This window comes from Lampris incognitus, chromosome 9, assembly GCF_029633865.1.
Source record: "Lampris incognitus isolate fLamInc1 chromosome 9, fLamInc1.hap2, whole genome shotgun sequence".
In the NCBI taxonomy this organism is placed as follows: Eukaryota; Metazoa; Chordata; class Actinopteri; order Lampriformes; family Lampridae; genus Lampris; species Lampris incognitus.
The window spans coordinates 7,468,593-7,494,367 of NC_079219.1; the positions used below are offsets into that span (position 1 = coordinate 7,468,593).

At 51.8% G+C, this 25,775-nt stretch overlaps 2 protein-coding genes across 2 annotated transcripts in view; both read right to left on the bottom strand.

Moving 5' to 3' along the window:
• Positions 1–3,108, bottom strand: part of tmem145 (transmembrane protein 145) — a 61,033-nt gene extending 57,925 nt beyond the window's left edge. The window contains exon 1 of the mRNA XM_056286889.1: positions 2,983–3,108. Within this exon, the coding sequence (XP_056142864.1) occupies positions 2,983–3,093 (111 nt within the window). The 5' untranslated portion in view covers positions 3,094–3,108. The remainder of the gene's footprint in view (positions 1–2,982) is intronic.
• A 4,551-nt stretch (positions 3,109–7,659) lies between these two features.
• The window catches only part of lipeb (lipase, hormone-sensitive b), a 60,511-nt gene continuing 42,395 nt past the window's right edge, over positions 7,660–25,775 (bottom strand). The window contains exons 8-13 of the mRNA XM_056285694.1: positions 20,084–20,228; positions 18,376–18,603; positions 17,421–17,627; positions 15,162–15,346; positions 13,971–14,228; positions 7,660–11,307 (exon numbers count right to left, since the gene is read on the bottom strand). Of these exons, the coding sequence (XP_056141669.1) occupies positions 10,909–11,307; positions 13,971–14,228; positions 15,162–15,346; positions 17,421–17,627; positions 18,376–18,603; positions 20,084–20,228 (1,422 nt within the window). The 3' untranslated portion in view covers positions 7,660–10,908. The remainder of the gene's footprint in view (positions 11,308–13,970; positions 14,229–15,161; positions 15,347–17,420; positions 17,628–18,375; positions 18,604–20,083; positions 20,229–25,775) is intronic.

A 25,775-nucleotide genomic window follows, 5' to 3' on the forward strand; every position in this document is an offset into this window, starting at 1 on the left:
CTCTCTCTCTCTGTCTCTCTCTCTCTCTCTCTCTATCGACCGACTGACCGATCTATCTATCTATCTCGATCTCTATCTCTCTCTCCTCTCTCTCTCTCTCTCTCTCTCTCTCTCTCTCTCTCTCTCTCTCTCTCTCTCTCTCGACCGACCGACCGATCTATCGATCTATCTCGATCTCCCTCCCTCTCTCTCTCTCTCTCTCTCTCTCTCTCTCTCTCTCTCTCTCTCTCTCTCTCTCTCTCTCTGTCTATCTATCTATCTATCGACCGACCGACCGGTCTATCGATCTATCTATCTATCTAGGTAGGTAGTTTGTTTTCGTTTCGTTGCCAGTGGTCATTATCTGAAGCCTCGTGGTGACTTTATCGTGTTTCTGGTCCGCAGTAAAAGGCGCGTGGGAGCAGCTGCCAGGGGAAATACAGTCATGCACGAGTACATCTGTACATGCACACTTGGAGGTCGCCCAGCAAACCCAAAGACTTAGCCGACCCCCCGCCACGGAGCAGCTCCGCTGCAGCCGACGGGGGCCCAATGGGCTGTTCAAGGGCATTCCAACAGTAGTTACTGATGGAGGGGGAGGTGGGAGGGTGCCCCCCCCCCAGACAACAAAATCATGGTGGCCGGGACCCGCCCTACACCCGTCTTTCATCTGTCTTTCATCCGGCCCACATACCGTGTGGAATGATGGCACTTGGGCGGTCCGCTCCTGTTTGCCAGATCTGGGCCAGAACCAAGCCATAGCAATGCTGCATGTGCCACATATTTGCCAAAGGTGGCCCATATTTGTTTTGTGATATTTGGGCCATATGCACCATTTACCACACGGGGCCACTTCAGGGTCACATCCAGATCACATGTTGCCCAGAGCACCGCATCTTTGCCCAAAAAAGGCCCACATTTGATTTGGCATGTTTGGGCCATATTTGCTATTATACACGTGGGCCACTTCAGGCTCACGTCCGTTTTGTCAGGGCCAGAAGAAGACCAGCAGTGCCGCATCATTGCCTGAAGTGGCCCACATCCGGGTGCTATCTGGGCTCGCGTTCCATTGCACGCGCTGTGATCGTCCCATGCGGTCTGGGCGTCTGACGTGGCAATTTCGATGTCTTTTCTGATGTTGCAGGTTCAGATTTAGTCGAAACACGCTCAATGATACGTGACATACTATATATATATATATATATATATATATATACATATATATACATATATAGAGTCAATTGGGCTTATGTGTTTAAGAATCAAACTTCATCAACTAGTATATGCGCTGCTGTCTAGGTGCGTGACTGCTTCCGTTCTGGCGTTCACGTGCACCGGATGAGGCGTTCCACAGGGCCGCTTCACCGCCTCGCGGTTCATTCCATCTCCCCCTGGCCTAATTAGCACCGGATGCAGCCATGCCCAATGGCGACGGATCGCAACCTATGTGGCGCTACGGCGTCATGGGCGAGGTATTTCATCCTCTCCGAGATCTCACTGCACACACCCGTCGCCTTTCTATAACCTGCATTTATCCAGGGGGAGGTTTTTATTTTATTTTATTTTAATTTAATTTAATTTTAGGTGCCCGCTCGCTCGCTTTCGGCGCCGTGCTGCTCTACACCAACATATCCACACGCATCAATGCGTGCCAGGGAGCCGTCCGGTGCAGCTGATGCCCTCCAACGGCGGCTGCTGGGCAACAGTCACTCAAGACAACCGGCGGCCGCAACGCATTGCTCAAGAGCACTCTAGCGCGCGCGCGCGCGCGTTTGATTTCAGCCACCACACGCGGCATTCGTTTATGCAACTTTCTGCTTACTTGTTGAAGAAAATCTCAAGGCGCATACGGGCCGACTGGCACGCGGACGCCTCCGCACGTCACAGGAAACGGAAATCTTGTGGAAGGGCACGTGCTCTACACTTGTAAGATGCCGAAAACTCCCGTCTTCTTCTATATTACAGTCTTGTTATCTGCGCACCTTCTCTTCATGTAAAGCACATTGCATTGCATTTAACTGTGCATAACCCATGTATATAACGATTGACTGACTGATTGGTTGATTGATTGATTGATTGATTGATTGATTGATTGATTGATTGATTGATTGATCGATTGGGCTCTGTAGAAACCGCCTAGAGACAAAGGCCCGGCATGCACAGCGGTGATAGTCAGGTGAAAATGACAAAGCACGAGCGACACGATGAGAAGCCCATTTGAAAGCCCCCCCCCCGTGATGCCACATGTGGCGTTGCGCGGTTATGGACAACTAGTTGCCCTTTAACGTGGGTACAGGGGCAGAGCGCACGCAGCTAATTAAGTCCCAACGCCTCCGCGGTGGGAAGTGCACACGATGGCTGCAAAACGCATGCATTATACCAGCCAGGCTGGCCCTAACTAAGACGGGGGGTTGGGGGGGGGGCACATCAGGACGGCGATGAAGACTCGTTTCGCGGGCACGAAATGAAGATTTTGGGTCCCAGACGACTTCGGTAGGCAGGCAGGGCAGACCGCTGCCACCGGCTGCTGTAGGGGACGGACGCGGAGCAACGCACTCGCAGCGCGCAACAGAAACCGTCTGACGCACACCTGTAACGGCTCTGCTGGACTGTGAGGCGACCAGTCTCAGGGTGGGGGTGGTGGTGGGGTCACAAAACGCAGCTCGGATTATCTCGGTGTTTGGGGGGGGGGGGTCAACGATGGTCCCCGTGATGGTGGAGGAGTAATTCCGGAATAGTGAAGGTAAAATACTCCAGACGCTGCGGACGACGCGCGCGCGCGCAGGTGGCGCCGCGCAGGTGGCGGCGGCGGAGCAGAGGTGGACGGGCTGTCTATCAACCGATCGAAATGCCACGAGACAACTTCAAATGGGCTTTGCATATTCGCGTCTTCGCGTTGCATTCATGCAGAAAAGAGACAACTCGCGTGCAAAAAGATATATGCGCAGTCGGGTCGCGACCATCACGCCGCTAAGTCGCCAATGTTAAGAAAACCTCCCTTACTTCTTTGGTGCTGACGATGCCTTTGACGTATTTCCCCAGGACGGAGCCCACGCAGAGGACGGCGGACAACGCTGCCAGGCACACGAGTCTCTCGTAAAACCGGACCTCCATCTTTTCTCCCCTCCGCGGTCGCTCGTCTCGCTCTCTCTCTTCCCCCCCCCCTTGTTTGCCGATCTCCGGGAGCGGGCAGGAGGAACCGATACGACTCGGGAGATGCAAGCGGAGGAGACGCGCGACCCCGTCAGCCAATGCATGTGCACCCCCCTTCCCCCCTCCCCCTCCCCCCCAATAGTTCGGCTCGGATTGACGGGAGCGCGTTCGGGATTGGATACGCGCCCCAATACCGCCCCCTTCCCTCTGCACGGTCGGAGACGTTTTGCGCGTGCTTGCTCCAGATTGCGACATGCACGGATGGAAAATATGCCAAGGATGCCGCACATAGGCTGTAGTATATAGGCTGTAGTACATAGGCTGTAGTATGTAGGCTGTAGTATATAGGCTGTAGTATGTAGGCTGTAGTATATAGGCTGTAGTATGTAGGCTGTAGTTCATAGGCTGTAGTATATAGGCTGTAGTACATAGGCTGTAGTATATAGGCTGTAGTATATAGGCTGTAGTATATAGGCTGTAGTATGTAGGCTGTAGTATATAGGCTGTAGTATGTAGGCTGTAGTATATAGGCTGTAGTATGTAGGCTGTAGTTCATAGGCTGTAGTATGTAGGCTGTAGTACATAGGCTGTAGTATATAGGCTGTAGTATGTAGGCTGTAGTACATAGGCTGTAGTATATAGGCTGTAGTATATAGGCTGTAGTACATAGGCTGTAGTATATAGGCTGTAGTATATAGGCTGTAGTACGTAGGCTGTAGTATGTAGGCTGTAGTATATAGGCTGTAGTACATAGGCTGTAGTATATAGGCTGTAGTACATAGGCTGTAGTACGTAGGCTGTAGTACATAGGCTGTAGTATGTAGGCTGTAGTATATAGGCTGTAGTATGTAGGCTGTAGTATATAGGCTGTAGTATGTAGGCTGTAGTATATAGGCTGTAGTATATAGGCTGTAGTACGTAGGCTGTAGTATATAGGCTGTAGTACATAGGCTGTAGTATATAGGCTGTAGTATATAGGCTGTAGTACGTAGGCTGTAGTATATAGGCTGTAGTATGTAGGCTGTAGTATATAGGCTGTAGTACATAGGCTGTAGTATATAGGCTGTAGTATGTAGGCTGTAGTATATAGGCTGTAGTACATAGGCTGTAGTATATAGGCTGTAGTACATAGGCTGTAGTACATAGGCTGTAGTACATAGGCTGTAGTATGTAGGCTGTAGTATGTAGGCTGTAGTACATAGGATGTAGTATATAGGCTGTAGTACATAGGCTGTAGTACGTAGGCTGTAGTATATAGGCTGTAGTATATAGGCTGTAGTATATAGGCTGCATGGAACCAGGTCTCGCAAAGGTGTCGAGCCCAGACAGCATCCGGAGGTGGGCCACTTCAGGCAATGATGCGGCACTGATGGCCACCTTCTGGCCCTGACAAAATGGATGTGAGCCTGAAGTGGCCCACGTGTATGATAGCAAATATGGCCCAAATACACCAAATCAAATGTGGGCCTTTTTTTGTGGGGCAAAGACGCGGTGCTCTGGGCAACACGTAACCTGGATGTGACCCTGAAGCGGCCCCGTGTGGTAAATGGTGAATATGGCCCAAATATCACAAAACAAATATGGGCCACCTCTGGCAAATATGTGGCACATGCAGCATTGCTATGGCTTGGTTCTGGCCCAGATTTGGCAAACAGACGTGGACCACCCAAGTGCCCTCATTCCAGGCGGTATGTGGGCCGGATGAGGTGTCAGGTGTGGGACGGATCTGGGCCACGGCAATTTGCTATCTGGGAGTAGACAGCTGGAGTCTGGACCCGAAGGCCTTTTCCAGATCATCCAGTGTGATTTATGTATCTGTGCCTACCTGCACTCATGGGAAAAGGCTTAATATCCAACATAATAAGACATTGAGCATGTGCATATGTATGAATGTGCGCGGGTGGGTGGGGGCTCCTAGACAAGAAGTGTCTAATGATGCAGATGAATACAAACATAAGGAGAGAGCGTAGACAGCCCATCTCCGCAATGTAGATCTCAGGATTTTGATTGACGGCTCAAACGTTTAGCCACAGGTTTACTTTCTTATCGACCTTCTCTGGAGTTCCCATTGAATTCCAGATACCGGCCCACATAGCAAAACTGCTCTGGCCTGGACCCGTCCCACACCCGAAACTTCGTCCGGCCCACATACCACGTGGAATGATGGCACTTGGACGGTTTGCTCCCGTTTTCCAGATCTGGGTCAGAACCAAGCCATAGCGATGCCGCATGTGCCACATATTGGACAAAGGTGGCCCATATTTGTTGTGTGATATTTGGGCCATATTCACCATTTATACCACACGGGGCCACGTCAGGGTCACATCCAGGTTACATGTTGCCCAGAGCACCGCATCTTTGCCAAAAAAGGCCACATCTGATTTGGCATATTTGGGCCATATTTGCTATTCTACATGTGGGCCACTTCAAGCTCACATCCATTTTGTCAGGGCCAGAAGAAGACCATCAGTGGTGCATCACTGCCTGAAGTGGCCCACATCCGGATGCTTTCTGGGGCCGAATTTACTCACCAGCCGTGGAATTTGGGCACGCAACTTTCAAAATAAGATGAAAACCTGTGTCAGCGATACACCCCAGGCCTCCTACCCCCCGAAGAGCTGCACCGAATTCAAAGCCGTCGGGTCCTCCGGTGCAAAGAAAGGGACAGACGTAAGGCACAAGGTTGAAACAGAGAATATATTTATTTTGATAAAAATCAAGAGGAGACAGGAACCAGGCTACTCGTTGCATACCCGAACCCATAAATCAAACCTGCAAAGAAAATGCAGGGGTCAAAATCGTGTCAATCTGAATGTGACAAATCGACGGTAAAACTATCTACAGGATTTTTTTAAGTCATTTTTCTTTTAATATACATTCATTTTTTAAATTCACAGGTTTGCACTTGTGGTGTTTTTTTGTTTGTTTAGTAAAAAGGAAATAGAAAAATCAAGTAAACTTTTAAACGGCTACGCCTCCGGTCTATGGCTTGTGCAGCTGTTTTGAACGTCTGCATCAGAGCTGTGTTTTACAGTGCTTTACAATGTGCGTGTGGGGGGACACACACACAGGCTACTACCGTGATGTCACCGTCACTGGTCAAACACAGGCGCCTCCATGTGTCCAGGACAGTGCCGCTGATAAGAAGACGGCCATTTGTTTGGCTGTGGTCTTTGGTTCTGATTGAAATCTTGATTTATTTATCTATTTTATATGCAGGATGTCCAAACGCGGCGATTCGAGCGAGATGTTCCTCATCGGCAGACAATTTTTGGAGGCCGGCGCGACTCGAAGACGCGAGCGAGAGAGGATGACTCGGTTGCGAAAGCGCGACCTTGGAGCGATTCCCCCAAAAAACGTCGCACTAACGGACCCGTATAACCACCACATTCGTCTGCAAAGAGTAGAGTCATATCGAAGAAGGCCAAAAAAAAAAAAAAAAGAAGCAGAGGGATAATTAGCTGACGCTGGTGTGTGCGACTGCACAGTTGCGTATCTTGACCTAATCTCTGGAAACCGGGAGCTGATGTGTTTGCGGGGAGATCTTTTTTCCCCCTCGCCGCACTTCACTGAACAGCGCCCGAGGCGATGGGACTCTACGGCTTATCGAAGAGGAAAAGGCAGAGGTGTGCTGCACAAACTGCTAATTCAACTACCCAGGAAGCAACGTTACGCTCCAAACACCGGAGCTGGTCCGCATGAACAAGCTCAACTCGCGAAGAAGAAGAAGAAGAAGATTTGATCATAGAATTGTTCCGCGACCCCTCGACAAACGCTTATTTCCGCAGACGTGGACGAACTGAGAACGAGGGTGAGTAAAACCTTGCGGCTAAAAGTCGTAGGCAGCGGCGTTGGGGGGAGGGGGGTGAGGTGGGCCCGGTGGGCTGGGGGACGGGAGGGGTTGGGGTTGGGCCTCGATGTGTAACTCACTCTTCACAAATGAAAGACGCTGGAACCGAAGGGCAACCGAACTGCCCCGCACTACCAGATGGCTTCTCCGGACCGGCGCCGCCCCTGGCACCGGCCTTCTGCGTGAACGGGCATCAAGAGGTGTATGGGGGTGCAATGGCGGCGGTATGCACCTGACACGCGTTTACGTTGTGCTTTCAGTTCACCCGTCAGTCAACGGCAGTCGTGCCGGTTCAACCGCACATTGTCCCCATTTGGATTGTCCTGTATTTTGATTTTGAGACACTTTATTGAGCCCCCGTAGGGAAGTTATGCTCTGCATTCAACCCTTCCTAGCCGTGTGGCCAGCAGCAGTGGGCAGCCGCTGTGCAGCACCCGGGGGACCAACTCCAGTTCGTCTTGCCACGCCTTGCTCAGGGGCACAGACGAGGAGTATTAACCCTAACATGCATGTCTTTTTTTGATGGTGGGGGAAACTGGAGCGCCTGGAGAAAATCCACTGCGGACACGGGGAGAACATGCAAACTCCACACAGAGGACGACCTGAGATGACCCCCCCCCCCCCCACGCACACAGAGGACGACCTGGGATGACCCCCCCCACCCACCCAGGGTTGGACAACCCCGGGATTTGAACCCAGGACCTTCTTGCTGTGTGAGGTGACAGCGCTAACCCACTGGGCCACCGTGCCGCCAACACTGCTTTGTGTGATGTGTGCGGCAAAGCGGTTTCAAGTCTAGAGTCGCGCAAGTCTCAATAAGCGATACACACGAGGAGACGGAAGTGACCCGTCCGGGGTATCAGCGGGAGGCAGATGCAAGGTAGTGTGGGTGGCGCTGATGCAACGTTGAGGTGAATTTGCATCGCTGAAGTAGCAGCCACCTGCTGACGCAGGCTACCAAAGATCCTGTAACATTTCAGCACCGGGTGACTGACAGCATGAATGGTCACGTATGGAAAGGCCATCACCTTGTTCTATAGGAGGCCGGGCTCGGCACCGGCACGTGGGAGCTCCAGTTTCCCTCCTGTGCCGGCGGATTTACACACACACACACACACACACACACACACAAAAGGTGCACAATTTCAGTCGTTATGGACACATGAATGTACACATGCAGACTCCGCTGCACGTACAGGGACCGACTCGCACACATCCAACCACAAGTCCAACATACATCCACACACACACACACACACACTAATCAACACACGCACTTCACCAAAAGTGCAACGTTAGCATAAAGAGCAGCCAATAACGCAAGTTTAAACTTTCCCCCAGCACATCTGAGAGGATAAGGGCATTACCTTCCTCCGCTTCACGGCCCGAACCCGCTTCTCTCCATCAATCCGCCTAAAAATATGGCAGTAAGTAGTCCAAGCCGACAGAACGGAGCATGCTCTAATCCTGCAGCATGACTTTTCTGCTTAACATCCTGCTCCTCTACGGGGGGGATTTTGCACTCAGAGCTTCGGCTAAGTCCTATTCACCGCGCAGCGGCCCTCTCCGCAGCAGACCTGGCAACCCGCGCCCGCCGCGGAGCAAGGGCAGGGCGGCGCCAGCGGTCTTGGCGTCTCTACGCGTAGTTGGAACTCGACGGAAGCGGTGTCCATCCAAAGGACGTTTTCTGGTCCGTCAGACCGGTTCGATCCCAGCAAGCGAGATGCCAGCCAGCGCCCTCGGATCGCCGGGCACAAAGTCACCCACAAACGTAATGGCATGGGGCAAAAAAAAAAACAGCTCCTTGGTTTGGAACGTCAGCCACTTTGTGGCCGGACGAATTCAATTAAGTTCAGCGGCCTTTAAACGCTGCTCTAAAATGAAATCAGAATAAAAAACAAAACAAAACAAAACAAAACAAAACACCCTCGTTGCTCTGGCAACGCCAGACTTTCCATAAATCTTCTGACTGTGGACACAGTTCTGTTCCTATTAAACAGAAAGCCCCCCCGGCTCTAGTGACGTGGTGTGGTTGTGTCATGCACAAATGTGTGTGTGTGTGTGTGTGTGTGTGTTTGTGTGCTGCACTAGACAAGAAACCAGTGCTCTTCAGTTGGAATGTGTATTGACAGCTGAGAGCCCTGCACCTGGCTCCCTAAATCTCCCCTATTCCAGTTCTGCAGAAGGGCAACAACAAGCACCTATCTCTTATAAAAGAAATAAAAAAAAAAAACACTTCCTGCCTCTAACGAGTCTTGAAACGTGCAATTCTGTTTAGGACGTTGTGATGACAACGCTCAAGTTTCCACAAAAACTACAAGTGCGTGCTCAATTTAAAAAGCAGTGCATCTCTGACAACGTCCTCTTGATTGTCCATCCAGCCATCTGTCCAGCCATCCTTCCATCCATCCATTATCTGAACCGCTTATCCTGCTCTCAGGGTCGCGGGGATGCTGGAGCCTGTCCCAGCAGTCATTGGGCGGCAGGCGGGGAGACACCCTGAACAGGCCGCCAGGCCATCACAGGGCTCACTCACACTCACACACACACACACACACCCATTCATACCTAGGGACAATTTAGTATGGCTGATTCACCTGATCTACATGTCTTTGGACTGTGGGAGGAAACTCACGCAGACACGGGGAGAACATGCAAACTCCACACAGAGGACGACCCGGGACGACCCACCAAGGTTGGACCGCCCCGGGGCTCGAACCCAAGACCTTCTTGCTGTGAGGCGACTGCAGTAAACACTGTCGCCTCCTCTTGATTGTAACAATCGATGAAAAGCTTGTGCATTAGTGATGACGACGCTGCAAGGAGCCCACGGCAGCGTCTAGATAGGGCAGGATATTACACGGGGGCACAGTGTGCATCAGTATGCATTACTGAGAGATAAAATATGAGCTTGACTGGGGAAAGCAGGGGAGGTCTGAGCAGCGGCGGCTGCAGAAACGATTTTTAAACATGGATCACATTCAGAAACGAAGATTAAACAACAACAACAAAAACCCTATAGTGATGATTTGCAAGTGAGCGTATGAAATTTGAAAGGTTCGCTATAAATAACACCAATTTGCGACAACATAACACAAAAGTACTATGGTGCAAGATTAATAATAATATGTTCAGCCATTTCGATGGAATCTTTACAAACAAGCGGATCGATTCATCCAGCTCGGGGCCTTTAACTCTGTTGTCTTTTGGCTTTGTAATTCTATTTGGGAGTTTCACTATCCACAAAGTGAGTTGCATTGACTGCCAAACTGGCGTAATCGAGAGCACAATGTGGAGTTATTAAGTGTGATTTAGAGTGGCTCCCTAAAGGACAAGTGGCCATTTAGATGGGGATGACTCTATAGAGAGGCATATAGTGTGCCTTCCACTATCTGATTAGGGACTCAAATGGCCTCCTTGGCCCGGATAAATCACCCATTCAGGCCTCGTCTCGAGAACCTTCTGTGCTGCTTTATGTCCGAGCCTCCGTCGCCCGAAGGCGAAGCTGTTAAGACCGTGTGGGTGAGTACTGGTCTTTGATCAAAGTGCCTGGTAAATTACAATACTATTCCGAAACACAACTGTCTGATTTTTTTTTTTGGTTGGTTTTTTTTTTTTGTGGGCGTGTTTGTTTTGTCTGCCAGCCAGAGGTTTGAGGCTGTGTGCAATATCAAGCAGCAAGGGATTTCTAATGCAGACGAAGAAGCGTTTGTATTTCGGTGTTCCTTCACCGCCTTTGTTCGAATCTCTGGAAAACGGGGCAATCTCCAAACTTCCTAACTCACACTTCTGGTGCCCTTACTCAACCCTCTTAGGCTTTGCATCGCCTAATTCCACCCGACCTTCGTTTACTCTCTCGCTCTCCTCTTCTTTTCTTAGGAGAGCAGCGCCATCTCTCTCTCTCTCATCGAGCCAACCCCTACTATTCAAGCCCCAATGCCGCCAACGTCTGTGTTATTTTGAGCTGCCGAGGCAACCAGCGCTTCTTCCTCGGCAACTTTAACATCCCTTTCGATCGCCTCTTCCCCGATCGAGCCAGCAAAGAGGGAACTGGCCTCCCCCGAAGAGACGGAGGCGCCCCGGTTGGTCCGTTCCAGTTTGCGGTGCTTGCGTGGCTCGGGGGGCGTGGCCTTCTGGGTGAAGACGACGCGGATTCTCTCCACGCAGATGTTGGCGGCCTCCCGGGTTTCCCTGGAGAGCTGCGATAGGCTGAGGAAGCCGTGGGGCAGGTCGTCCACCACGCAGAGAGTAATGGGCTGCCCCACGCTCCTCAGGCGCTTGGCAAACATCACCGAGTCGTCCAGCATGGGGTCCAGCGCACAAGCCTGTAGAGCAGAGGGAACAGCGGTGAACGGGCAAAGAAGATAAAAAAAAAGAGACAGGAAGGGGGTGGAGGTGGAACGAAGGGAATTAAAGCTCCATTTAGACATGTCAAGAGTCTTAATTCAGGGATGAAGAGAAGGAGGCCAAGGTCCCCCCCCCCTCACCCCTCCACTTCAATGTCTTTATGTTCTCGCTGACTCATTTGAGCTACTCTTAAATCTGTGAAAATGTCCTCATTTTCTTAACAGCACACTTGCCGCCATTCAAAAGTCACAAGGAGCACAAGGAAATGGGTGAGGATGACCTCATCCATTTCTGCCCTCTCTCACCCCGACACTAGAACATGCATGAGTTAAGCACTTGGCTCCTCTCCTTCTGCATAACTATCAACCTTTTGTTTTAGTTTCCCACCTGCCCTTCAGTTGGCCTCTCTGCAACACACTGCAGCCATTCTCAGTCTTCATCTCCTTCCAGCTTCATTTTCTATTCATGCCTACTTACACTTACAAGGAACTAGAGTTGGTTTTCCATATAGGATGGAAGAATGAGTTGACAGAATATGTTTATAATTACAAGAGTATAAAGTGGCACCAAGTAACTTTCTGGATTTTCGCAATGTCTTTTACATAAAATATCGCGGTTACACTTTATTTTAGGGGGTCGGTAATAAGGTGGTAATTATCACGTAATTTCTTAGAAATAAGGTTGAAATTACCTTGTAATTTGGGTTAGGGTTACGGTTAGGGTTAGCTGTGAAATTACCTGTAAAAACTACCACCTTACTACTAGGAAATTACTAGGTAATTTCAACCTCATTTCTAAGAAATTACGTGATAATTACCACCTTATTACTAGGTCCGACCCCCTAAAATAAAGCGTTACCAATGTTGCGAAGACAACTTGAGAGTTTGTCTTTATAGATTAGCAACAAGAAAACCATCCATCCATTGTCCAAGCCACTTATCCGAATTCGGGTCGCGGGGATGCTGGAGCCTATCCCAGCAGTCATTGGGCGGCGAGCGGGGAGACACCCTGGACAGGCCGCCAGACCATCACAGGGCCGACACATTCATACCTAGGGACAATTTAGTATGGCCGATTAGAACATGCAAACTCCACACTGAGGACGACCTGGGATGACCCCCAAGGTTGGACAACCCCAGGGTTCGAACCCAGGTCCTTCTTGCTGTGAGGCAACCGCGCTAACCACTGCGCCACTGCAACAAGACATGTGCATTTATTTACAAGCCATAACAGTGAAAAGACCATCGAAGAAGAGAAGAAGACATGTTCACGGGTTTCGTGCCCAGTGACAGACACAATACCTTGCGGGAAACTGACCTGAATGGTGACTGTGTCATTCTCCCACAGCCATGACACTATGCGACCAAAAAGTTGCCTGATGCCGCTTTAAAAGTCATTTTGGGCGTGTTTGTAAAACCACTGCGACACACTGCTGTTGAATCGGAGCACTCTCATCAGAGCACATCAATATTTTCCAATTTATGAAAGAGAATTCTGTCCTCGAGAGTATCAAGATGGCAAACCTTGTTGTCACTTTCTACCATGCAAGACGATTTCCCGGATAGTGACGAGGAGGAAAATGTTAATGAAAATTATACTTTGTAAAAACATGAACATACTTTTTTTCAAGATAGGCAAAGTAATTTGTTGTTAATTAGCAGCTAGCCATCGTTAGCTATGTAGATCACCAAAAAGGCCAAAACTGTGGTGTTTTGCCATAGCCTTGTCTCCAGCCACTTCTGGGGTGTTGTGATGCTCGGACAAATCATCTCTTCAGCTTAGTGCATCTCGTGTCTCTGAACGCACCTGGAGCACGGCACCCTGAATTTCCCAAATGGGAACTCTGGACACTCTGACTTTCCGAACGACGAGAGAGCACTGAAAGTGCACTCCGATGCCCCCAGAATGTTTTTTTTATTTTTTGGGGGGGCTCCCCAATTGTATCTGACCAATTACCCCACTCTTCTGAGCCACCCCGGTCACTGCTCCACCCCCTCTGCCAATCTGGGGAGGGCTGCAGACCACCACATGCCTCTTCTGATACATGTGGAGTCGCCAGCCACTTCTTTTCACCTGACAGTGAGGAGTTCCGCCAGGGGGAAGTAGCACGTGGGAGGACCACGCTATTCCCCCCAGTCCCCCCCCCCCCAAACAGGTGTCCCGACCAACCAGGGGAGGCGCCAGTGCAGCCACCAGGACACATACCCACATCCGGCTTCTCACCCGCAGGTACAGCCAATTGTGTCTGTAGGGATGCCCGACCAAGCTGGAGGTTAACACGGGAATTTGAACCGCCGATGTGTTGGTGGGCAACAGAATAGATGGCTAGGCTACCCGGACGCCCACCCTCAGAGTGAATTTACCAACATACACTTAAAACAGTTCAGACAACATCTTAATGTCCTTAGGTGGTTAACCCCACCATACTGACTGACTCTGTAATGCTATCATGCAAAAAGAGGTTATTAATAGGGATGGCCACCCCCCCAGTTTGCATCTGATATTCCCAATTATTAGATTTGCTTTAGCGCTACTTAGCTGGAATCCACAAGTACTTTGGGGCCTGTGTATATATCTGTGCATACAGGTTGGGTGTCTTCCCATTAACCCCCTCCCCACATGTGTGCGTGTTCCCTCTTACCACAATGTGTATAGGTGGCAGTCCTTTCAGCATGCTGTCAGGGGCCAAGAGAGGAGAGCAGTAGGGGTCCCTGACCACTGCTGAGGTCTCCACTTTCATCTCAGCCAGCTTCTCTGTGCGTATGGGCTCAAAACCCAGGGGGAACTCTCGCTCTGACCCTTCCTCACCACCAGGCGGCGGAGGTATCGCCACTGAGGACAGGGCACTGGACACGGAGGGATCCTCTTCCTTGTAGAGGACGAATCTGACATCTTCCGGCTATGTGAGGGGAGAGATGAGAGGTGATCCAGATGCGGTTAAAGTAAAGGCCGAGTAGGCAAGGGAGACCTTAGCGGTAAGGGAAATGGCAAATAAAGTACGCAATATGTAAATACGGGAGAAAAGGCAAACTTTGGTTTTGCGCACAATATCCCCTTGTGAGAATCTCGTCCTAACAGCCTTGGCGGAACGCCTGAATGCCTTGGCTGAACGCTCCCCATTTCAGGGAGAGAGAAGAACAGAGGCATTATAAGTCTGACGTCAGCCCTCCGAGCTCTTCCTCCCTGAAGCGGCCACTAATCCAGCCTGCCTGTGTGAAAACGCACAAAAGCGATAATCCCCGACACATTTCCAGTACCTGCGGTACCGAACGGTAAGATTTTCAGCCAGCTCCCTTCCCCTTAAATCTGTTCATAAGGCACAGGTGACACAAACCCCACCGTGTTTAGTGATTCAGCAATGTGAGACACATGCACACACACCACACCGCAGTGAATCTATCCTACCAAACCAACACATCGCCAAACTACACTAATGATCGGCCATGACACTCTAACATCGTAAGCTCTTAGACAGAGCCGGCCCTGTACTCCAACGCTCTTTAACGCAAGTCAAATACAGGATGAGACCGTTGGGAGTCTTGCTCGGCGTACGCTAGTAGAAGCATTTGCTCCGCGGTTGACATTGCAATCACCCTATATATCAGGCGGTAGACTTGACCTTGTGGTTTGAGACCGTCCCAAGACCGCCCAGTTATCACAGGCACAACCACCTACAAAGATCCACCAATCCACTGACGATTCCAATCCGGTGGCTCCGTCGGTGTCGCCTCACGCACGACCCGGCACCCCGCGCAGAACTCTAACCTGTTCCCAACGAGGGTGTGCGAGCTCAATGAACTAGATGGCAAATGGTACCAAAAATGTGGCATACCGCACGTTCCGAGAGCAGCGGCGAGCTGGGGGAGGGGGCGGGGTTATGGAGGGCGCTCAGGTTCTGGCAGGTTTGGCTCTTCACAGACCCCTTCCCGGCTGAGAACTCCGCGGGCTCCAGGGGCACGGGGGGGTCCGAATGTGGGGAGGAGATGGACGCCTCCGATATGCTCTTCCTCATTGCGTCTGGGTGGGGGAGAGAAAATTAAAAGGAAGGGGGGAAAAAAAAGAGATAGAGAGACAGCAAGACAAAGAGAGGGAGACGGATCAGGGAGTATTTGATGGAGACAAACAGTGGACGGTCCATTTATATATATATAGGAAAAAAAGTGGTCGTACACACTGAGTAGGGGATGAAGTTACTTCTCAAATTGCCTTGAGCCCACCCATGATAAAAGGAGATAAATAATAATAAAATCCTCTAATACGGGGGGCGTCCAGGTGGCATGGCGGTGTATTCCGTTAGCTACCAACATGGGGATCGGCAGTTCGAACCCCCGTGCATCCCTACAGACACGATTGGCTGCGTCGGTGGTTTGGGAAGCCGGATGTGGGTATGCGTCCTGGTCGCCGCAGTAGCGCCTCCTCTGGTTGGTCAGGGGTGCCTGTTTGGGGGGGGGGAGGAGGGGGATAGCGTGATCCTCCTACGCGCTACGTCTCCCCTGGTGAAACTCCTCACTGTCAGGTGAGAAGAAGCGGCTGGCGACGCCACAAGTATCGGAGGAGGCGTGCCGTAGTCTGCAGCCCTCCCCGGATCGGCAGAGGGGGTGCAGCAGCGACCGGGGCGGCTCAGAAGAGCGGGGTAATTGGCCCGGTACAAACAAAAAAAAGGGGGGGGGGGGTGCCATTTTTTTCCCCTTAAATTCTACTCGTTGCACATTCTCTGCCCAAAAGCCACCAATTAAAGTCTGAAATGCAGAAAGGAGTATTCAAGGAGGGGAAGAAGGGAAAGGGGCAGGCGGGGACATTTCAAACAGCACCGTATCAACTGTCCTGCACCCCCCCGGCATCAAAACACAGCTGTAAGACTTGTCATGGCTGGTCTCCCCCCAAAGAGCCACCACTCTGCTGCGCCTTTAATAATGAACAGTCTTGGCGCCACGAAGGCCTTTTAATAATGTACACCCACCGGTGACACTCTCATTAGTTTGGGCCTGCAGCTGTGTGTGTGTGTGTGTGTGTGTGCGTGGGTGTGTGTGTGTGTGTGTGTGTGTGTGTGTGGGTGTGGGGCGGGGGGGGGGGGCGCTGTCACCACGCAAAAGCGACACCAGGAAGATTATTATTAGCCAGCAGATTTACACTGGCTACAATTAACAATTACTGTCAAAGCACCGCTGCTCTGAGGAGGTGAATTGATATGGACGGTGCTGCGGGGGTGTTGCACAACAGGGTGGATGCAGAGATAATTGGTTTGCTGAATGTTGAATAACAGGGATCCGTTTCAATGAACTCCTCTGTATGGGGTGTTAATGAATTTTGGGGACAATTAGCATTCTCGGCTAATCCAAACACGACGGATGAAACCGTCGGGGTAACGATTACGTTAAAACCGTGAGAACAAAGGGGCGTCCGGGTGGCGTGGCGGTCTATTCTGTTGCCTACCAACATGGGGGTCGCCGGTTCGAATCCCCCGCGTTACCTCCGGCTTGGCTGGGCGTCCCTACAGACACGATTGGCCGTGTCTGCGGGTGGGAAGCCGGATGTGGGTGTTTGTCCTGGTCGCCGCACTAGCGCCTCCTCTGGTCGGTCGGAGCTTCTGTTCGGGGGGGAACTGGGGAGAATAGCGTGATCCTCCCCCTGGTGAAACTCCTCACTGTCAGGTGAAAAAAATAGGCTGGCGACTCCACATGTATCAGAGGAGGCATGCGGTAGTCTGCAGCCCTCAAGGGTGGAGCAGCGACCGGGACGGCTTGGGAGAGTGGGGTAATTTGCCAAGTACAATTTGGGGGGAAAAAAAGGGGGGGGGTTGGACCCCCCCCCCAAAAAAACAGTGAGAACACAGCAGCTCTCACAGGAATAGACATATACAGACGCACACATTTACACTCCACTTGGGTAAGGATCCACTCTATGCATTAATTGGAGGCGGACTCGGGGAAAAAAATCCCGAACAGATTGCAGAGAGAACATTTCGTTCATCCACAGGAACAAGAAAACACGGCTCTGCAGCTACAAACACACTCATACTGCCCACAGGTCCCCTCAAGTCCCCACCCACCTGCTAATATACATACACACACACACACACACAGCGGCGTACCGGTAGCTCCTGGTGGAGGAGCCCCCGCCTCCGCCTCTGCACCTGCGCCAGCGGAGGCGGAGGTGGAAGCTCTGCTGGGATCCAGAAGAGAGTGGATCCAGTTGGAGGCCCCCTGTCGGAAGTCTCGGAGCAGCAGGGCCGTGTCCCTCTTCACCAGGCTCAGCGTGCTCACCTTCTCCACCTGCTTCTCTGTCTGGGGCTCATTGCCTGGAGGCACCGACGCGGAGGGAGGAGACGGACGTGGAGGGTGGATGGGACAGGGGGGAGGAGGGGAGAGGGAGAGAGACAGAGAGAGGTCAGGTAGAAGGAGAGTAATGAGGGGGATAAATAGGAACAGGGAGAACAGGAGCGGCGAGGAAAGGTGGCGATAGAGAGCGGAACAAGTAGTTGTATTTGTGTAGTTTCACTAAGGCGGAATGTCGTAAAAGGTTGTAAAATAATAATAATGATAATACATACTAAGCAATGACATCACACCATGTATGTACTATAAGACCTCTACATTAAACATGGTTGGTGATTCTGTGCAACAGCATTCTACGATATGCGGGGCAAAACATGTTATTTTCATTATCAGCCTCCTCATGAACAAAGTAAAAAGGTACGCTACACACGCGGACATGATTACCACCACATCCCCGATCGCCACACATCATCTACAGTACGAGGGGTGTAGCTGCAGGCGGAAAGGCCGAACGCAGACACGGAAAAATGCAAACAGAGGTAAGTGGAAGGTGAGGGGAAAAGGACGGGGAGAGCCGAGGGCAGATGAAATTGATTTCCTGTAGCCTCCTCACTAACCCTTATTTGGACTTAAGGTGTGTGTGTGTGTGGGGGGGGGGGCACGTACAGCTTTTTCCTGGAGTTTCAACAGATAAATAGTTCCTTGGCTCAGTGCGCACACACACACACACACACACACACACACACACACACACACACACACACAGCGCACCTGCGTAGGCGCTTAGACACCTGGAGAGCACACTGAGCGGCAGCAGGGGGTCCATCAGCGTGAGCAGCCGAGAGGGCGACGCGTAGGCGGTGAGCAACGTGGCCGGGTAGGCCGCCACGATGCCATCTGGCATACGCACACCATGGGCGGCGGCGCGCATGGAAGTCGTCATGCACAGGTTGCCGCCCGCACTGTCGCCGACCAAGCAGACGGTCTCCCCCGTCCAACCTGCGGAAGGAAAACGGGGAGAGGAGAAAAGGGGAAAAAAATAATTAGAGAGGAGAGATGAGAAACTTTTCCCCCTGTTGCTATGCAGAAATCAACCAGGTGGCAAAAAAAATAAATAAATGCCGTTTGGTGACTCACTCTGCAGCCAACTGACAGTCTTTGCAGGTCCTCTCTCAGTTCAAATATGGCCGCTGTGAGTGGGTGGTTTCTGCACCATCTGCCTTACAGCCACATACCGCTTTCTAGTTCGACAACATCAGCATACGGCACTTCCATAATGGGACACCATGTGCTTTATCGTCTAAATTTTTAGATTCAATAAACAGGGGGGGCGGTACGATGGTGCAGTGGTTAGCACGGTCACCTCACAGCAAGAAGGTCCTGGGTTCGAACCCCCAGGGTCGTCCAACCTTTGGGGGTCATCCCGGGTCGTCCTCTGTGTGCAGTCTGCACGTTCCCCTCGTGTCTGCGTGGGTTTCCTCCGGGTGCTCCGGTCTCCTCCCACAGCCCAAACACATGTGGGTCAGGGGAATCGGCTGTACTAAATTGTCCCTATGTGTGAATGTGTGGGCCCTGTGATGGGCGGGTGGCCTGTCCAGGGATGACTGCTGGATAAGCTCCAGCATCCCTGCGACCCCGATTGGGATAAGCGGCTTGGATAATGGCTGGATGGATAAACAGGGGAACAAATAATATCCCAGTCTTGAAAACCTTCACAGAGCAGAGAACAAAAGTGAGTGACGTGGGGCGTCCGGGTAGCATGGCGGTCAATTCTGTCGCCTACCAACACGGGGATCGCCGCTTCGAATCCCCGCGTTACCTCCGGCTTGGTCGGGCGTCCCTATAGAGACAATTGGCCGTGTCTGCGGGTGGGAAACAGGACGTGGGTGTGTGTCCTGGTCGCTGCACTGGCGCCTCCTCTGGTCAGTTGGGGGCGCCTGTTCGGGGTGGGGGGAACTGGGGGGGGAATAGCGTGATCCTCCCACTCCTCACCGTCAGGTGAAAAGGAGCGGCTGGCGACTCCACATGTACGGGAGGAGGCATGTGGTAGTCTGCAGCCCTCCCCGGATCGGCAGAGTGGGTGGAGCAGCGACCGGGACGGCTCGGAAGAGAGTGGGGTGATTGGCCGGATACGACTGGGGGGAGGAGAAAAAAAAGTGAGTGACATTATGCTGCAGTCAGTCCATCACGTAAGACTCCAAGCCGACCAGTAGATCGGCAAATTTATAAAGGGGAGTTGGGGTCACATGACGGAGTCCCGCCCCCCCCTTAGTTGTCGCTCCTCACCCGGGTCCAGCCGAGCTCCTCGTAACCTTACACAATTATAAAACAAACACCACCTCTACTTCACATTCCTTTCCCATGACCCCGAGAAGCCGAGTGAGATTAAAAAAAAAAGGAAAGGTACGCAGGGGAGGCGCAGGGGGAGGCGCAGGGGAGCGGCGTGTGAACAGTGGCGTGTGTGTGTGTGTTCGGGTACCCAGGAGGTGGTGGTTCTTGAGGGCCCAGCAGTACGCGTAGAAACACTCCTCCAAGGCTCTGGGAAAGGGGGCCTCGGGGGCCAGGGAGTAATCCACGGACAGGATGGGGACGCCCAGGTCCTGAGACCAGCTCTTCAGGTAGGGCTGGAGAGACAGAAGGGGGCGGGGGCGTGGGGGGAGGGGGAGGGGAGGGGAGGAGGGGGGGGGGGATTCATTTTTAGTGTCAAACGCACAAATACTGAGAGACGGAGTGTTACACGGCGAGGGTCAAATATAAAACGTACGAGCCCCTCTGGTTTCCTCCGTCGTCTCTCTGGCCGTCTGCCTACACCCCGCCCCTCACGCCATTCATACCCACATCATAACAACGGTTCACGCACGTCCTAGATTGACAGTTATGTCAAGGAGCGAGTCCCCCCCCCCCCCCCAAGCTTGTTTTGGTTGCTCGCAGGGTTGACACTAAGAGCCTCCCGTTCTCATACCCACCCCGAAGCGAACGCCGTCTCCTTTTCCCGGCGCTGAAATCTGACCCGACACATTACTCTTCTTATAAAGGTTTCCCTTCTTCGCTCCTCCATCCCTCCTATCCTCCCATCAGCGGTTTTCTGACCGGCCGTGACAGCGCCGGCGGGGAGAGCCACGGCTCACGAGACCCGTGTGTGTGTATGTGTGTGTGACCTCGGTGGCCGGTGACTCAACATGAAAAACCACACCCGTACAACACCAGCTCCAGGAGCCGAGTCCCGTCTGTCAGAACGCGTCTGAAGCCGCCGCCGCTGACAAGTCGGCTCGTGTGCCGTTCGGGTCCGCTGGTGCAAACCGGTCAGCGTTCCCCACAGGTGTGTGTTTGTGTGTCTCTGTGAGCACCGGCTATTGTTGACAATATGTGCCGGAATCCAACGTCAGGCGTGCCAAGCAAGACGGCTGATCACTGGACCCTGTAGAGCCCTGCAAGGGCAAAAAGCTTCAAGTCCTAGCCCGGCCCGGCCCAAGAAAGCCTGCAATATCGGTTTAAGCTCTGTTTGACATGTGCTCTCTCTGATACGTGCAAACACACACACACACACACACACACACACACACACACACACACACACACACACACACACACACACACACACACACACACATTCATACCTAGGGACAATTTAGTACAGCCCAGTCACCTGACCTACAGGTCTTTGGACTGTGGGAGGAAACTGGAGCATCCGGAGGAAACCCACACAGACACGGGGAGAACATGCAAACTCCACACAGAGGACGACCCGGGACGACCCCCAAGGTTGGACTACCCTGGGGCTCGAACCCAGGACCTTCTTGATTTGAGGTGACCGCACTAACCACTGTGCCACCGTGCCTCCCATAACATCATCAATATAACAATATTTAAAGTTAAAGCCAAGGTTTACAAGATGGTGGTGAGACCAGCTATGTTATATGGTCTGGAGGCAGTGGCACTGATGAAAAGACAGGAGGCGGAGCTGGAGGTGGTGGCAGAGGTGAAGAAGCTAAGATTTTCACTGGGAGTGATGAAGAAGGTACAGGACTAGGAGCGAGTATATTAGAGGGACAGCTCAGGTTGGACGGTTTGGAGACAAAGCAAGAGAGACAAGATGGAGATGGTTTGGACATGTGTGGAGGAGAGATGCTGGGTATACTGGGAGAAGGATGCTGAATGTGGAGGTGCCAGGGAAGAGGAGAAGAGGAAGGCCAAAGAGGAGGTTTATGGATGTGGTGAGGGAGGACATGCAGGTGGCTGGTGTGACAGAGGAAGATGCAGAGGACAGGAAGAGATGGAAACGGATGATCCGCTGTGGTGCCCCCTAACGGGAGCAGCCAAAACTAGTAGTAGTAGTAGTAGTAGTAGTAGTAGTAGTAGTAGTAGTAGTAATATAACAATATTTCATACAGTGGTCTTAGTGTGATCTTCACGTATATGGGAAGTTAAATAGGCCCGAGTCCGGCCCAGGCCGGATATGAAAAAAAAGAAAAGAAAAAAGGCCCGAGCTCATCCCAAATCAACTCCACATGTCAGGACCCGTCGGGCTTGCAGACCTCTACTGCGAAGGGGGCGGTGGACTGGGAGATGACAAATGGCCTGCAGGTCTGAGGAGAGATTTATTTGCATCTGAGTGTGCTCGCGCTAATTCACGATTCCCCGAGTCATGTAATATTAACCAGCCTGAGGTACAACACACACACACACACACACACACACACACACACACACACACATCTACGGGCAACGCACTCGCTTGCTCCCTGCAGGGAACACACTGACGCTCTCTCTAACGTGCACACGCACCAACGCACACACTTACTCGCGGGCCGCCGCTCAAAGCAGGACTTAACGGGAGTCGCACTTCCACTCGTCTTCAGACCGCTACGGCGGTTAATCTGTCTCTGTGGGCTGGCGCCTCTGCTACCCAAACACACACTCCCATATCTCATCCCTAGATTGATGGACTGCACGGATGAATGTGTGTGTGTGTGTGTGTGTGTGTGTGTGTGTGTGTGTATGTGTGTGTGTGTGTGTGTGTGTGTGTGTGTGTGTGTGTGTGTGTGTGTGTGTGTGTGTGTGTGTGTACCTATGCTGCCTAGTGTGCATGTCCCAGCCCATCCATTACAGTGATCTCAGGATCAATGGGGCACTGAGTGGAGGAACTCCATGAGCTCCTACCGCTAAAGCCTGACTATCCATCTCTCCACAAGCACTCCTCACTGGCCGTAAGGAGGAAAGGGTGGAAGGGCGGAGGGAAAAGGCGGAGGACTGGGGGCATCCGGGTAGCATGGCGGTCTATTCCGTTGCCTACCAACACGGGGATCGGTGGTTCGAGCCCCCGTGTTACCTCCGGCTTGGTCGGGTGTCACCTACGGACACAATTGGCCATGTCTGCGGGTGGGAAGCCGGATGTGGGTGTGTGTCCTGGTCGCCGCACTAGCGCCTCCTCTGGTCGGTCGGGGCACCTATTCAGGGGAGAGCGGGAATAGCGTGATCTTCCCACATGCTACGTCCCCCTGGGGAAACTCCTCACTGTCAGGTGAAAAGAAGCAGCTGGCGACTCCATGTGTACTGGAGGCATGTGGTAGTCTGCAGCCCTCCCCGGATCGGCAGAGGGGGGTGGAGCAGCGACTGGGACAGCTCAGAAGAATGGGGTAATTGGCCAAGTACAACTGGGGGGAAAAAGGGGTAAAAAAAAAAAAATCCCCCCCCCCCTAAAAAAGTGGAGGAATAGTGTGAGGGAGAGCAGGGGAAACACGGCAGACTTCTGGCCTGAGAGAAACTTTCTGTCTCCCCGTTGGTCCCGGGGATTAAGGGACCAGGGAGGTGTTCAGTGAAACGAAAAGGGACAAGCGGTGAAGTGGTCTGCACAAAAGCAAGACCGAGAGAGAGAGCTGAAAAAGGGACACCAAGAAAAATGCGGAAAAATCCGAGGGATTTCGGGGGAACTACTGCGGAAGGCGAGGAGGGACAGCAAAGAGCAACGGCGGTGGGGTTAGTCGGACAAGTCTCGCATTTGCGCCCGGGGGTAATCTTCCTCTGCGGGGCTGCGCCGCTCTCCCGCTAATTCAACATGGCGGGGCTGTTGAACGCCTGCTCGGATCGCGCGCTCTCATCTCCTGGTTGCTACGCGGCTGCAGACGAAGGCAGCCCGTGTCCCTGGCGATTTCACACAGCCTCCTCTCGCGGTGGCTTCCAGTAGCCCGATGTTGCATTCCGACCTGGCAGAAGCCGGGGGGGGGGGCGGACGGGGGGGGGGAGGGTGACCACGGTGATGTATGAAGGAGGGAAGTGAAACTAACCATCCGGGATGCTCGCGCGACACGGCGGACGTGAACGCTAGTGTCCGAACGCTGAGGTTAATGGCGTGGAACCCCGGTGTCGTTGGCAATGTAGCCCGCCGTTGCAATTAGTGACTCCTGCAGGCGGTGGGATGCTGGGGGTGGGGCGGGGTGGGGGAGCTAGGAGGAAACAGCGTGAGCGTTGGCCAACCGTTACGTTTCCCCCCCCCTGGTGAAAACCTTTACATGGCGGTTGGAAAAAAAAGCAGTCGGCTGGCTTCACGTGCATCCACGAGGACGCGCGTTGAAGTCCAACCGCTGCCCGGGTCGTGCATAAGGGGACCTTCTGAGAACCGGGATTTGGACATGCCAAATTGCGGCGGTATTGGAATGAATGAATAAAAAATAAATGACTAAATGGATAAATGAATAAATAAATACTCAATCAGCCCCATGTAGGTGGACCGAGCAGAGGGCGGAGCTACTGTTTCCTGTACTGTCACTTAGACCAGTGGTTCTCAACCTTTTTGGGGTCCTGGACCCCCCCCCTGCGTATTTTTGATCTACCCTGAGGACCCCTCCACCTGATCTCGGGGGAGGGGGGGTTGCAATTTGATAGAAACAGTAGAAACTGCATTTTAAATTGCATTATAGCATTTATTCACTCTTTGGGACAAAAATAAGAGCTTTCAGTTGTAACTTAGATATAGTTAACAAAACAGAATTCTTATGCAGTAACTTTCAGATATATGTAACAAAACAGAATTCTTATGCAGTAACTTTCAGATATATGTAACAACACAGAATATGTATTCAGTAACTTTCAGATATATGTAACAAAACAGAATATGTATTCAGTAACTTTCAGATATATGTAACTAAACAGAATATGTATTCAGTAACTTTCAGATATATGTAATTAAACAGAATATGTATTCAGTAACTTTCAGATATATGTAACTAAACAGAATATGTATTCAGTAACTTTCAGATATATGTAACAACAGCATTTTTATGCAGTAACTTTTAACAGTGCAAACGGGAGCGAGATCTCTTATTAAAATACAATAAATTACACTTGTGAAACAGATGTAATTAGAGAAAAAAGTCCCGTTACCCTTTATCGTTTAGGTAGATAAAGGTCTCAGTCACATTTGAGTAAAATAATCCTATTTCTATAAATGTCATAGGATCTTTTTTTTAAAGATATTTTATTTTCACGGACCCCTTGCAATTACACCACGGACCACTAGGGGTCCGCGGACCCCCGGTTGAGAACCACTGACTTAGACAACATTAAATCCACTTATACACTCATTACCAAGTGCTACATGGAGCAACAACAACCATAACAGAAAACAGGGGGCAAAATACACCCTGTATTTCAAACCCCTCCCCTTTTCTCCCCTATTGTACCTGGCCAATCACCCCGCTCTCCCGAGCCGTCTCGGTCTCTGCTCCGCCCCCCTCCGCCGATCCGGGGAGGGCTGCAGACTACCACATGGCTCCTTCCGATACATGTGGAGTCGCCAGCCGCTTCTTTTCACCTGACAGCGAGGAGTTTCACCCGAGGGACGTAGCACGTGGAAGGATCACGCTATTCCCCCCCCCGAGTTACCCCTCCCCCCCTGAACAGGTGCCCCGACTAACCAGAGGAGGCGCTAGTGCAGTGACCAGGACACATACCCACATCCAGCTTCTCACCCGCAGACACGGCCAATAGTGTCTGTAGGGATGCCCGACCAAGCCGGAGGTAGCACGGGGACTCGAACCAGTGATCCCCGTGTTGGTAGGCAACAGAATAGACCGCCACGGTACCCGGACGCCCTACACCCTGTATTTTTAAAGAACGAGGCAAGAGCTTACGTGAACCTTGTTCCAATCTTAAAGATGCAGAAATTACAACCT